Source organism: Camellia sinensis, chromosome 11 (assembly GCF_055761805.1).
Source record: "Camellia sinensis isolate YWXY chromosome 11, ASM5576180v1, whole genome shotgun sequence".
Classification (NCBI taxonomy): domain Eukaryota; kingdom Viridiplantae; phylum Streptophyta; class Magnoliopsida; order Ericales; family Theaceae; genus Camellia; species Camellia sinensis.
Genome location: NC_138971.1, coordinates 5,977,812 through 5,993,782, shown reverse-complemented (window position 1 = coordinate 5,993,782; position 15,971 = coordinate 5,977,812). Strand labels below are relative to the sequence as shown.

General features: G+C 35.2%; 1 protein-coding gene and 1 long non-coding RNA gene across 3 annotated transcripts in view; one reads left to right on the top strand and one right to left on the bottom strand.

The window, feature by feature from the left end:
- Positions 1 to 11,901, top strand: part of LOC145801818 (uncharacterized) — a 54,913-nt gene extending 43,012 nt beyond the window's left edge. For both annotated transcript variants that reach the window (XR_014343463.1, XM_082893493.1), the window contains one exon: positions 11,532 to 11,901. Coding sequence is in view for 1 of the 2 variants with exons in the window: in XM_082893493.1 (XP_082749619.1) it covers positions 11,532 to 11,622 (91 nt within the window). In the remaining variant the exon portion in view is untranslated. The remainder of the gene's footprint in view (positions 1 to 11,531) is intronic.
- LOC145801820 (uncharacterized) lies at positions 11,530 to 12,820 on the bottom strand. The gene is made up of 2 exons (XR_014343465.1): positions 12,456 to 12,820; positions 11,530 to 12,418 (listed from the first exon to the last, which is right to left on the bottom strand). It is a non-coding gene; the product is annotated as an uncharacterized LOC145801820 (long non-coding RNA).
- Positions 12,821 to 15,971: the final 3,151 nt, after the last annotated feature.

Below are 15,971 nucleotides of genomic sequence, written 5' to 3'. Positions count from 1 at the left end.
TATTTTTTAATTTGATAAATTTACAAATTTATTATAAAATTTTGGAGTCCTCATAAAACTTTTTACGAAAACTCGTTTTTGTTTATACAATACATAGCAAGATAGATAGATGTACTTGGCATGCATACAATTTTTACGGGTATACATACAATAATGTTTTTGCTTATATAATTATATGAAAATTGTATGTATGCCTGTAATGTTCTAGTGTATTATGGGCATACATACATTGGATGGAAATATGTATAAAATATATTGAACAAAAAGGAGAAAATAGAAAAATAAACAAATAGAGAAAAAAATAAAAATGGGAGAAAATAAAAAAATAAAATGAAAAGAGGGAGGAAGGTCTCATGGAAGGATGGGTGAGAAAATAAAAAAGTAAGAGAGAAGAGGGAAAATAGAAAATGTACATGTAGGAGATTTTTTGAAAAATATATATCAGCCATTGTTTTAAAATTTAAACAGATATGAGCCATCCAAATGTCATAGTAAGACAAAAATATATTGAAGATTCAAAAACCGTCCTACTTTATTAAAATATGTTAAAATTCATATGAGATCTAAATTTATGAAGTCTATTATGTATTCAATATATTTAAAAATAATAATTAATTGTTCAAATTCATTTAATTTTGGACTGTAAAATTCATTAATTTAATCTCCACAACACAGAGTAAAATCTGGCTCTTAATTCTGAAATCGCAGACTTTTTCATATAATATGAATAAAAAATAAGTGAACAAAAATGAGAAAAAAAAAAAAACAAATAGAGAGAAATAAAAATGGGAGAAAATAAGAAAATAAAAAGAAAAGAGAGAGGAAGGTGGGATCATGAGATTATAAAAGGATGGGTGAGAAAAGGAAAAAGTAAGAGAGAGAAGCGGGAAAATAGAAAATGTATATATAGGATATTTTTTGAAAAATGTATATCAGCCATTGTTTTATAAATTGAATAGATCTGAGCTGTTCAAATATCCTAGTAGGACAAATGTGCGTAGGACAAATTCAAAAACTGTCCTACTTTATTATATAGATATATTAATCCGTAACCAACCCCACATATAGCATAAATAGCATAAATAGATCAATACTTGCATGCAATTTACGTGAAAACCTTGAAGACAATGACCCATGAGGAAAAAACATGAGCATCTTAGTAGTCAAAACAATTCATTGTATCTAAAGTTCAAATACAAAACTCAAATATTAAGTGACTTGCAACCAAATTGGGACACACTTAACCCTTGATATATTGACCCACAATACCCCCTGTTCCATCACCACTTGCTGGTGGCTCTGACGACCGTCGACCTTCTCTTGATTTTGGATTGCACACTACGATTCCTCTTGATGGGATCCAAGAACAAGAGAGCTTGTGTTTCTTCTTAGATCTCTTGGATTCAAGGATTCACTTGGATGGTTTGGGGAAATGAGGCCCTCCCCCTTTTTATAGGACACAAAAGAACATTCCAGAGTATACAAGAACAATATATACATGTATAGAATTATGTATAAAATTCTACCATTCTCAACAAGGCTCTAGGAAACTCTAGAAAGTTCTATTAACCTCTAGAGCCTTCTAGTGTCTTCTAGAGTGAGCATCCAAATTAGCCAGTCTGTGACACTAGGCATTTGTTGCTCAAGATCGTTAGAGGATTGTGGTTTGGAGGCAATCGAGGTTTCCTTGCTTGCTTCTCCTTAGGGAGCAACTGCTCCTTGACTGGTCTTAGAGGGAGGGTTGTTGACTCAACGGATACCTCGAGAAAGGTATCGTACCCACGAGCCACATTGTGTCATGATACACCTTTTGAGGCATCATAACTAACTCTCGAACTCCCATGATATAAACTCCAAGATATGAATCATGGAATGTAGAGAAGACTTGATAGCTCCATCGTGTTGGTCTAAGGAGAGCTAGCCACCGGTCCATGGATGAGCTTGGTCTTCAACCATCTTGAAGCATATATAAGGGGTATCCATGCACATTGACAACACAACCTTTATCAATTCAGTAACAATGGTCTTGATGACCATTAAGTAAGGTTGCCTTTGTTCTCTCATCTGTTTCTAGTGACTTCCAGCTATTGAAGTGACCACTATGTTCTCAGAGGTTAACGATCGACCACTTCATTACCAAATACCTACACTTAAAATAAGGATGAAATTGAGACTCAAATCAATCAAAAGCTTCATGTCGTAATGCCCTAAATATGTTGCATGTGGAATTCTAAATTAACCCTTTTTTCTTCTCCATGCTCTGCATTGTGTCGCTTCTATGGTGGAGCTATTTACATCAAAATACTATTCACTACTCATGAACAAGTACTTGAACATGTTTCATTTGTTAACTCGTTCACTTCACATATCCAACAGAGAGGAGGGTGTGACCATAATAATACCAATCTAGCTTTTAGCTATGAATGAATGAGTGTATGAGATGGCCCAGTTAGTTTATTGTCATTTTTTTATGAAATCATGGTTGTTGGAATCTTACGATTCATGATTCGATTCATACAATTTGATATGAGTTTCAGCCAAAACGATTTGATCCGTGCTGCTGAATCTTAAATTAAGTGAATCTTATTCAATTGCGACTCACAACAATTCATTTATGTTTGTATAATTCTTAAAACAACGTTGTTTTGCAACAAAAAAAAGGAAAAAAAGAAAAAAAAAGGAGATCAATTCATTGTATTGATATACGTGATTATATATATATAATTTAGTTATTAATGTTTACTTCATTTTAAACATTGTGTATACTTTTATGTGTATATATAATTATACATTATAGTAAATAAAGTGAATCTTACGGTTTACGATTCACTTTTTTAACAAAACTATTTATGATTTAATTCGTGATTTGACAACAATGGATGAAATACCAATTGAGATCGAAAAATAGATATAAAATAAGAATATTCAAAATCTTTTTTAAAAAGGGTTCAATGTGTAATTGAATCCACAACATGAGAGGAGCACTTGTCAAGGTAAAGAACTGAAGATGGTGCAAAACCAAGTGCTGGAATTGATATTTACATGTATCTTCTCACGATGATAAGAGATATAGAAGGAAATATAATATTGTAAACATGCAATCATATTGCCAAACATAGGGCCATTATTTGTTGCAATGGTAGCGATGGTAAAACCCCGGGTTTGCAGGCACATAAACACAATTTTGTGTCTTAGGAACAAGGATAGCCACTTTATAGGGATTAAGCTAGAGGCCAGGCCATTTATGAGTTCACACCCACCCTTTCCTTCACTTTGAATTGATGGGACAATATGAGGGGCGAATGGCATGATTTGTCAACCTAATTATCTTGCCTTTTCTACACAAGATTTGCCACCCTAGTAGCATGCTTTTTATTGCATTACTTTGACCTTTGCTTAACAAAAAACATAGAAAAGAAATGTTTGATATTTACAAAAACCTCTCTCACTTGCAATGAAAACAACTATACACTTCCAATTTTTTTGTCAATGGTTCAAGCCTTGCCTGTGGCAAGACTTTCCCCTCCCCCAGGCTACTGTAAGTTTTTTGTATATTCAACTTATATCAATTACATCAAGACTGTAGTTTATATAACCCTAACGCCTAAACCAAAAAGGAAATACAGAACCATGCCTAATATATACACAATCATGCCTAATATATATATATATACCCAATCATGCCCAATATATATATACACAATCATCCCTTATATGTACACAATCATACTTATATACAATAATATTCTCATACCTCCGCTCAAAATCAAGGTGTTTTAGCTGAAACCACAGAGAGTTTGTCAAGAAGAAACCGAAAATGAGCAGTTGTGTGAGTTTTGGTGAAAAAGTCAGCAAGCTGTAGAGTCGAAGGGACAAAAGGAAACAAGACAGAGCCAGACTGGAGGTGCTGACGGACGAAGTGACAATCAATCTCAATGTGCTTCGTTCGTTCACGGAAAATAGTGTTATGGGCAATCTGAATAGCACTGTGGTTGTCACAGTAGAGAGAGTTTGGAGAGGACTGAGAAACGCCTAAGGCAGAGAGGAGACATTGAAGCCAGACAACCTCAGCAGTAGCATGAGCCATAGCACGGTAATCAACTTTGGCACTAGAACAGGGAACAACAGTTTGTTTCTTGCTTTTTTAAGAAATTAAGGAATCACCAAGAAACAGACAGAAACTAGAAGAGGACTTACGATCAATAACATCGCCAGCCCAATCAGCATCAACATAAGCCACCAAATCCAAGGAAGAAGTAGAAGACAACAACAAGTCTTGAAAGATAGTATCGCGGAGATAGCGAAGAATCCAAACCAAAGCAGCCCAATGCGGAGAGCAAGGAGCAGAAACGAACTGGCTAACCACATGAACAACATAGGTAAGATCAGGGCGAGTAACGGTCAGATAGACTAAGCAGCCTATAAACTTGCGATACGAAGTAGGATCATCCAGTGGGACACTATCAGTAGTGTTAAGCTTCAAATTATGCTCAATGGGGGTATCAGAACTTTTAGTGTCAGCAAGATTGGCACGGTGAATAACCTCATTGGCATACTTGGCTTTAGACAGAAAGTAACCATTGGGAGAAGAAGTTACCTCAATACCAAGAAAATGCCGCAAGGGTCCCATATCCTTTATTTCGAAAGTGCAGAAGAGATGTTGCTTGATCTCAGAGATAGCAGAAGTGTCAGAGCCAGTAATGATCATATCATCTATATAGTAATAAGGTAACAAAACCAGCAGAGGTATGGAGGAGAAACAAGGCAGAGTCTTGGTCACATAGATGAAACCCAAGCCCAGTAATAGCTGCCTGAAAGCGATCATACCAAGCACGAGGAGATTGCTTCAAACTATATAGAGCACGCTGAAGGCGACAAACAAGTCCAAATGAATAAGGAAGACAGGGGGAGGACGCATGTAAACCTCCTCAGTGAGATGACCATTAAGAAAAGCATTCTTAACATCCATCTAATAAAGAGGCCAATGACGAACAACACCAACAAAGATCAAAGTACGAACAGTGGTCATCTTGGCTACAGAGGCAAAGGTCTCCTCATAATCAATACCATACTCCTGTGAGAAACCTTTGGCAACCAAGCGAGCTTTGTAGTGCTCAAGAGAACTAGCAGAGTGAGTCTTGACTTTGTAGATCCATTTGCAACCCAACCAGATTCTTACCAATAGGCAAAGGAACCAACTCCCAAGTACTAATTTTCTGTAAAGCAGATAACTCATCCTTCATAGCTTGAATCCAATAGGGATCCTGACAGGCCTCCTTGTAAGATCGAGATTCTGAAAAAGAATGAATAGTAGACAAAAAAGTATGATAGGAAGTAGAAAAACATGTATTAGACCAACCCAACCTGTTTGGAGGATGACGCGCTCGAGTAGGATATCAGTGTGCAGCGGGATCAAAGTCGTCAGAAGCAGGAGGATCTGCAGTAGGAGTAGAGACAACTGGTGGAGGAATAGCCTGGCGATGAGAATAAACTAACAACGGAAGAGAAGGAGAAGGAGCAGGCTGGGGAGAACGAGGAGAAAAGGGAGTAAGGTCATAGGGAACAATAGAGATGTACTTATCAAGAAGGACCTTAGAAGGAAATGGATTAATGTGAACCAAATTCTCTTTGGAAACTAGAGCAGTGATAGGAGGAAGCTGAAAGTAAGGCAGACGTTTGAGAAAAGAAACATGAGGGGAGACGTAAAGACTACGGGAAATAGGGTCGTAACACCGATAGCTTTACTGAGTAACACTATAACTCAAAAAGACACGTAGGACAGATCGGACACTAAGTTTGGTTCGATCTTTACGGGGAAGAAGGACAAAACAAGGAGACCCAAACACACGAAGGAGGGAGTAATTGGGAAGTTGAGAGAACAGAGCCTCACAAGGAGACCGATCAGAAAGAAGGCGAGTAGGCATACGGTTAAGAAGAAAAGCAACAGTAAGAACTACCTCTTCCCAAAACGAAGCTGGAATTGAGGCAGAGAGAGAGACCTAGTTGCCTCAAGGAGATGACGATGTTTACGGTCGGCTCGACCATTTTGGACAGGTGTATCAGTACAAGAAGTTTGGTGAATGGTACCCAAGTTGGCCAAATATTCATAGAACTCAGTTTTAAAATATTCCTCACTCAAGTCAGATCATAACAATTTAATGGTAGCCCCAAACTGTGTAGTGATCATAGACTGAAATGTATGATATATTTGGTAGAAGTCAGATTTATGAGTCATAAGATAAACCCAAGTATAACGGGTGCAATCATCAACAAAAGACACATAGTAAGGAACCCCCTTTAGTGAGAACAGGAGAGGGTCCCTAGACATCAGTATGCACAAGAGAAAATGGAGAAACAGAAATTGAAGTACTTTTATTAAAAAGTAAAGTTGACATTTTGGTAAGTTTATACCCCCGACATTCATCAATTTGACTGCGAGAAACTTTACACAATAATCCTGACTGAGCCAAAGACCGTAAGCGGTTAACAGACAAATGACCTAGGTGAGAATGCCATAAGAAAACTGACTCGACTGAGAATTTAACTGAAATAAGGAAAAAGCAACTAGAGAGGTAGATAGAGGGAGATGCAAGCTTTCTACGACATAGAGATCTCCAATTCTATGACCGGTCCCAATCTGCTTCTTGGACACTTGATCCTACACACAATAGACAAGAGAGGGAAAGATAACATCAAAACCAGAAGTATCAAGTTGACTGATTGATAATAAATTGACAGATAGATGAGGAACATAAAGAACAGAGGGAATAGTAACAACAATAGACATGGTAGATGGTAAGATAGACCCAACAGATAGAACATGCATACCAGACCCATTAGCAGTATTAACAGTAAGAGGAGAAGGGGGGACAGTTTTGAAGTAAGGACAGGTGAGGAGTCATATGATGAGAGGTATTAGAGTCAAAAAGTCAGACAAAAGAGGAGATGCTTGAAGAGGACCCAAACAAACCTGACTGAAGAGAGGCGAGAGCAGAGGTAGATGAGGATGGCTGGGAGGTGGACAGGAGATGTTGAAGTTAAGCCATCTGGGCACGCAAGGAAGTCAAGTCAGGATCAGACGCCGGAGCAGATGCAATATAAGCAGCAGGAGGTCAAAATTGTGTCTGAGGCGGCTAAGAAGACTGAGCAGATTGACGTCCCTTCTTGGGACAGTTGTACTTCCAATGGCCCTTGTGATGGCAAAAAGCACACTCATCAGAGGCTAGTGGCCCCTTCTTGGGCTTCGCATTGCCCTGAAGCTAATGAGGTGGTTGGGTCGATAATAGAGGAGGCTGAGTAGGAGCCAAGAAAACAGATGGAGACAGAGTCTGACTGGTCATCTTAAGACGAGTTTCCTTGGAGAGGAGCTCATGAACAATAGCATCCACAAAGGGGAGATGAGACCGATGAAGGATGCCACTACGGCTAGTCTCATACTGAGGGGAGAGAGCCGTTAAGAACTGCACTAAATGACATTGCTCCCGAAACTCAACGTAAGCGTTTAGGGCCTTGAGGCTAGATGGTTCCATGAGAGCCAATTGATCCCAGAGACCTGTCATTTCAATGTAGAAGTCCTGAATAGATTGATCCCGTTGACGAGCATTTTGAATAGCTGTTTCCAACTCATACCGTTTGGCAGAGTTGGATTGCTGGTACACACCTAATAAATAGTCCCACACCTCCTTAACAGTACTGTGTTTGGAAAACATCATTCCAATACAGTTATCCACATAATTATGAAACCAGGTCAAAACTTGGACATTATCACAATCCCAAGTGTCACAGGTAGTCAAATATCCTTCTTGTTTGGACGAGGAATAGAATTAGAAACATAGCCTCATTTTTTCTGATCAAGAAGAAAATTCTTCATGACATTAGCCCAATAAGCATAATTGGCACCAGTAAGTTTACATCTGATGGCTTGGATTTTGGCGTCCGTCATTATAATGGAGTAGGGATAGATTAAAGAGAGAATTAATAGGCCAGAGAGTAATAAGAAGAGAAAGACTGAAAACAAATAAATGAACAGAGAGAGAGAGACTGAGAGAGAAATATATGAACACCGAGAGAGAGAGAGAGAGAGAGAGAGAGAGACGAAAAGCCCTTGCAATCAAGTCAAAGGCCACAGACCCGACGAACCACGATGATCGATGACGCAAGGAGCTTCGACCGACAACCAGGTTTGAGGGAAAGAGAGAGGTTGTGGACCAGATAGAGCCAAGAAGAAGACTTACGACTGACGATAGATGAAACAAAGAGCTTCGATCAACAACTAGGTCTGAGAGGAGAGAGATCGGTGGAGCTAGGGTTTCTCAACTTGTTCTGATACCATGTAAGTTTTCTGTATATTCAACTTGTATCAATTACATCAAGACCGTAGTTTATATAACCCTAATGCCTAAACTAAAAAGGAAATACAGAACCATGCCTAATATATACACAATCATGCCTAATATATATATACCCAATCATGCCTAATATATATACACAATCATCCCTAATATGTACACAATCATGCCTATATATGATTGTATTCTCACAGCTACAACCTCTCAATATACCCCCTAGAAAGAAGATTTAATAAGTAACTCTTTAAACTTTAATGTATCGAATTTTTTCAAGATGTATAGAATTACTAGATTCTATTTTATTTCATTTCATTCTTATGTTAGAAGCATCCAAGCAAGATGTTTATTTTAAGTTTCAATACTTCAAGGGAGGATCCAATCTGTTGTAGCTATTCAGCTTTAAAAGGAAATCTAGAATGGTCATGGACAATCTTAAGCAAGAGTTTTTTTTGGGGTTAAATAGCATTGTGTGATTCTATTTACACCACAGTTAGCTCATTGCACCCCATTTCTAATAACACCACCTTTCAATATTTAATTTTCTTTTCTATCTTATTACATAATTCCCAATATATCCCCATCCCTAACAACTCATCTTCTCTTTACACCTCCTTAACATTTCAAACCCTAACTCCACTCCTGCCTAGGGCTGCAAATGGGCCGAGGCGAGCTTGAGTTTAAGAATTAGTCGAGCTCAAGCTTGACTCATCAAATATTTGATAAACTTGAGCTTGGCTCGAGCCAAGCTTTGGACAAAAAAAGAAAAAAAAAAAACTTAAATTAATGTACTTATTAAGATAAAAAAAAATAGAAAATTATAAGCAAAATATACAAGAATGCTTATATTAATAATAAATGTCATCAATCAAATATTTAAATTTACACAAACACCAAACACAAATAGAAAAATAAAATATATTATTAAAAAATTATTTGGTATATTGTTAAAAGTAAATATTAATTTATTTTCTTTATGTTCACGAGTCTTATGAAGTCGAGCTCGGAGCTACTCGTGCTTGGCTTGATTAATAAATGAGTCTAAAAATGGGGTTTGAGCTCAATCATTTAGTAAACGAGTCGAGTGCAAACTGGTTTTAAACAAGCCGAGCTCAACCTGTTTATGAACAACTCGATTAATTTGCAACCCTCCTATCTAACCACCACCTCTAATAGCCACAATCACCACCACCTCCACCTTCGCCCACTTGTTGCAACTTAGCACCTTCTTAGCCCCTACCTCTGCAATCTCCTACCTAGGAGTGGATAAACGTCAAAATTACATAAGGGGTTTTGTGTTTGCCTAAGCCCGTCCTAGCCCTAACATCAGGTTTCTATATTTGCCCAAGCGCGGGCCAAAAAATAATTATAAATCCCAAGTCCATCAATCAGGTTATATAAAAAAGAAAAATTAAAACATTTCATAATTAAATTTAATCACAATAAATTTGTTGACATCATTATAAATTGAAATATTTTGTGTATAAATTGAAGGATTTCTTAAATAAATTCAATCACACATTACCACAAATGTGAGTTTTAATAAAATCAATAAAGATAAAGTGTAGATTCCAACAAAAAATATATATTTTAATGTATTGTAAATAAATAAATAAATAATTAATTTAATAATGGGTCGGGTTGGACCGGGTTGGGTTGAAAGTATAAATTCCAAACCGAACCCATTAATATTTGGGTATATTACCAATAGTTCCTAATAGTTGGACTTAATTCAAATTAAGTCCTATTGAAAATAAGTTTTATTACAATCGTCGCTAAAAATAATTTTTGTGACGATTTTTTACAAAAGTCGCTAAAAATTGACAGTGATTTTTTTTTTTACGATTTTAATAAATTGTCACTAAAATTTACAATTAGTGATGTTTTTTAGTTACGAATTTTTTAAATTGTCGCTAAAAGTTAAAAATTAGTGACATTTTTTTGTGATGATTTTTTTAAACTGTCGCTAAAACTTATAATTTGTGACATTATTTGTGACAATTTTCAAAGTATCGTTGAAAATAAACAATTAGTGACGTTTTTTAATAGTGTATGATGAAAAAGGTTTTTAATTATCATAGGACCTATTGGATAATAAGTTTACTTAATAGGACTTATACTTGAGTCTCCCTTAATATTTCGTGCTAAAAATGTTGGCCCAACACGGCCCTATAAGCTAAAATAAAGCCCTAGAAAAATAGGGCTGGGCTGGGCTGGGCTGGGTTGGGCGGGCCAACGGGCCGATGTCCATGCCTATTCCTACCCCTGTGAACCCCTTCCCTCACCCCCATGACCACCCCCTTGACAACAATGCCTGCAACCGCCACCCCCACAACCCTTTGTCGTGCAAGAGAGAGAGAGAGATTCAAATCTAAGGTTCGAAGTAGAAGGAGAAGAATAAGGTGGGGGGTCATGGTGATGTGGTTCATGTGGGAGAGGGGTTGGGTGGAGAGAGAGAGAGAGAGAGATTCAAATCTAAGGTTTGAAGAAGAAGAAGGAGAATAAGGTGGGGGTCATGGTGGCGTGGTTCATACGGAGGAGGGGTTGGGTGGTGTGCAGGGGTAGGGGAAGGGGTGACGGGGGAGGGGGAGGGGGAGGGGGGGGTGTTGGGGCTGGGGGCTGGCAGAGGTGAGGCATAGGTGGAGGAGAGGCGGCAGTGGCAGAGGTGAGGCATGGGTGGAGGTGGTGGGGAAGGGATGGATGGTGTGAGTAATTTGTGTTTTCAATTTTTAGGGTTTTAAGTCTTAATGGTAATTTTGGATATGGACGAAATTCTAATTTAAAAAAAATGAAGGGTGGAGTGAGATCTTTTTGTGGTGTAAATAGAGGTAGGCCATAGTAGTCAGGAAGGAGTTTCAGATGATGGAAATATGAAATGGCCTGATAGGTTTTGGGGGTGTTTTAGAATTTTACTAACTTTGGTATAGGGTAAAGAGGGATTAGAATTTTTATTTTATTTATTTATTTATTTTGGATGGGGGCTTTGCGTAGCCCCTGCCTGCAAAACCACAAGCAACACTTGTAATGGCCTCCTTCTAACACACTACCAAGTATGTTAACAATGAACTCCATGATTGAGGGTGTGAAGTGTCAAATTTACTCTTGCCTTTTTAATGGAAAGATCCCAGGATATTTATTGACATATATGCTTGTTTTAATTAATACTCACCTTTTTGTTGAGTGCAGGTTTGAGAAGCTCCAAGAAGATGCCTTCATCTTTGCTTTTATAATGAAGGCTTTAAACATGGTTCCTCCCATCAGCTTAGGTGAGAACTGAGTCAAATGGAGAATGGTACCCACTTCTTATTTGGAAGGTGTTGATAGAAGCTTGTATCATATTGAGAGAAAAATGACATTTAGAGGGGAAGGGGAAGGGAAGAGGAAGGGGAGCGGGAGGGGGTGAGAGCCTTTCTGTTGAGAAAATTCCTTGCTGTCATACTAGCTTGCTTATTCTCTCTGTCAAGAGCTGTGTCCTTTTTTCCTGTTTGTTACTACTGGTATCAAACAAGATGATATTTTAATAAAGCATGTCACGCTGTACGTGTTGCTTGTTGAAGTTGGAAACTCCTTAATATGGCAGCATACCTTTCAGACTTCAAAGTTGGAAATGTCACAAATAAAATCAGTGGCTACTTTTTCTTTTTTTGGTGTGGGGTTTATAATTGGGAAAATTTTAGGTTTTTGAGTTAGTTATTCATTCCATGTTGATGCAAAATCAAGGAAGTACACAAAATATTAGGTTACACAGCTTTTAGCAGCTGTGTACATTGAAAAGTTGGTAGTAGATGAAATACAGGCATGGTTGTATCTCAATTGTGAAGTTGAGGACTTGTTGTCATAATAATGGCATTTATTGGTCTTCTTCCTTCTCCCAAATTATGTGTTGATTCTTAGGTATTATTGAGAGCTGAATTTATTTATTTATTTTATTTTTATTTTTTTAAAGATTTATTTCCCCCCTGAGTGCTGCTGCTATATGTCATCAGATTATTTCATCAAATTCTTCATTTCTTATGTGATTTATCATGTGTCATGATAAGTCTTAATATACATATGTGTGTTGTGTCTAACACCTCAGCGGCGCATACATATGTGTGTTGTGTCTAACACCTCAGCACCTGCGCCGATCAAATAATTCATTGGCATTTTGTACCTCTAGTTTATTTCTACTACTCAGATTCAGGACTTGTGCACCTAAAATGTGTGAGGGCAGGGTGGTTGTCTACACAACATGGCCTTACAAAAATTTGGTTAGTTTGCTCGCCACCAGATTAGGTGATGATTGCATACACAGGTGTGGATTAATATGAGAAGATGACATTACATTACATGCCCAAACTTTGAAAATTGCAAGGACTTGCTTGCATTTGCTTCATCTTCTTCTGGGTACTAAAGTTTTCTCAACTCGACCAACATCTCTCTATTTATTTATTTTAAGTTTCACTTACGTCACTCTGTGATGAATCTGACCAACATCTCTCTATTGATTTATTTTTAGTTTCACTCACGTCACATCTGTGATGAATCTGAGCTACCAAGTGCACCCTTTGTGCACTTGTGTGTACCCAATTTTGTCTTATCTAGCATATTTTTTCCTTTCAAAACTATGTGTGTTCTTAACTGAATCTCCAATCATCTATTTTGAGTTTAACAATTATGATTGAGGTTGAGATTCTAAAAACTTTATAATAAACAAAAATGCTTTGTATATTAGGTAATAAAACTTAATAGATCCTTTTAAATTGTTGGACTTATCAAATGTATAGGAATTAACATACAAAATCTATCATGTAATATATATGGGAGTATAAATTTTTGTGATATGGTGAAGGTAAATGTTTTTCACCCTCTCTTTGGACTCTTAAATGATATTTGCAATGTGATTTTTTTTTACATTTAATCTTAGAATTAATGAATAAGTTTACCTAATTTTTTACTTTGAAATCAATTTACTTTTAAAAAAAAATAATCTAGTATTTTAATTTTAGATTCATCAAACATGCTATAAGTTTAATTATGATTTACATTTTAATCAAAAAAATTATCATTCAATTTTTTTGGCCAGTGCAATTAAGGAATGAATGAATGTTCTTAGTTTGATTGAGCCAGCACAAAATTTGTGTCATTATATTTGCCTAAGTTAGACCCATTACATTTATATACTTAAAATGATTGATTGAATATAATGTATCATAAGATTAAATTTATGTTTAGGTTTGATTCCATCACTGTGGGTCAATTTCTTTCTCATTGTAAATTCAATTTGATGTATCATGAATAATCATTTTATTACATTTATATACTTAAAATGATTGATTGAATATAATGTATCATAAGATTAAATTTATGTTTAGGTTTGATTCCATTACCGTGGGCCAATTTCTTTCTCATTGTAAATTCAATTTGATGTATCATGAATAATCATTTTAATCAAATTATAAAAAATAATAATAATAAATTAACCATTGTTTCATTAAAAATAAAAGAATAAGAAATGTGATCAACTTAGTTTTATCGAGGTTTATAGGCTAACAATACTGAAAAGAATTTATTTTTAGGCTATAGAAAATGTTATCTCTAGTGTAATGTAATCCAAAAATTTAAAATCTAACTTACTTTTGTTCGCAATATATTTTAATATAATACAATATAGTCATGTCAAAAATTAATATTCCAATAATCAATGCAGAATGCAGCAAATTTGAAAACAAAAAAATACTGAAAAGAATTTATAATTTTGTAAAATGTGTATTTGAAATAAAAGTCTTGACCCAAAAAAGGTATTTGCAATAACAGATTTAAATAATAATAATAATAATAATAATAATAATAATAATAATAATAATAATAATAATAATAATAATAATAATAATCAATGCAGAATGCAGCAAATTTGAAAACAAAAAAATAATGAAAAGAATTTATAATTTTGTAAAATGTGTATTTGAAATAAAAGTCTTGACCCAAAAAAGGTATTTGCAATAACAGATTTAAATAATAATAATAATAATAATAATAATAATAATAATAATCTCTTTGCACCGTAAATAAATAGTAAAATTGTATGATGTTCTCCTTTCTCTATTTAAGAATAAGAAAATATAATCAATTTGAAAGGATCTTAATTGAAGACAATTTTAAAATTTGAAAAGTTTGCCATATTTAGAGTATATATTTCTTAAATTTGGGAGGAAATAATAGTAAGATAGGAAGACCAATATATAACATGACATATGGATTATAAAAAATGATTGATTCCTTTAATTTAGCCTCCTCAATTTTATCCTTAATGGCGTGGAATTAGGGAGGTAAAGATGAGAGAGGGAGGAGCATGAGACTTTTCTTAGCTAAGTCATTGGGGGTAGAATTAGGAGAGTCTCAATTAGGAAATGTAGCGAAGACTGATGTATTATTATATTTGAAAAATTCAAAATTATTAAAAAATTAGATTTAGACTTTTGACTTTAATCACAACGTAACGTTTTTACTTTTATAATAGTTTACAAATATATTAATAAGTGAGTAATTTTTAAAAATTAATGATGACAATATCTAATTATAATCTAATTACTAACTTATTAACCACGTGAAAAAAAGATAAAAAGAAAAAACTGTCAATCCATTCAAAAGTTTTGTTGTAATCAATTTACGACTGCTAGTTTTAGCAGGTTAGTGTGGGTTGTAATTGGATCTTATCATGATTGCATTAGAGCAATTCCAGTAGGCTCTCTAAATGAGGTTTCATACTTTCCAAATTCCAAGAAATTAGGCTATGCCCTTAGGGTTGAGTGGTATATGTAGTCATGTCTTACGGTGTGGTGAGTGAAAAGTCTGGAATTTAAGTTGATGGGTCAACGGTGATCCGTTTAAATTATAACTTAATTTTATTAACAAACTAACATTTTATTCTTGAAAAAAAAATAAAAAAAAAATAAAATTCCAAGAAACTGTTATTGTGTTTCTCTCAATTTCTAACGTGTCGTGCAAAAGAATATATGATGTTAAGTTAGTTTGGAGTCAGCATAGAGAGTAGCGTTGTAGATCATGAAAAAAAACATAAATGACCTTTTATTTTATAAAATGTCTTTTTAAAATATATTTTTGCTAGATTAAATATATATGTGTTGAGATGCTCCGGCTTTGTTTTCAATTTTTTCTAGAAATTACAAAACGCCCCATTTGGCAAATTATTTCAAAAAATAATATGACAATAATAAGAGCGCTCAACCCAGTAATCTAATTATGAATTTGTTGTCTAAAAGATCAGGCGCTAAATTATTAGGTCTGTAAAGACATTAGAAAGTCTATAAGGACAAGCTTTCCAAAAAATTAATAGCCAGTTTATTTCTTATCTGTACAATATAAAACTATTCTCTATATTGTGATTCTCTCTCTAAAACCTCTGCGTCTCCTCCCTCCGCGTCTCTTCCAATTCTCAATCTCTTTGATTCTCCTCTAACCTTTCGCCTCAGAGGTTAAGAATATATCTACTATTTATTACTATTATGAAAGTGTAAAGAGCATGGTTAATTCTATTTTTACACACTAATTTTACTCAATTCACACATTTAAAGAAAATTTTCATTAATACAATTTTGTCCTAAAATAAAAATACCATAATACCCT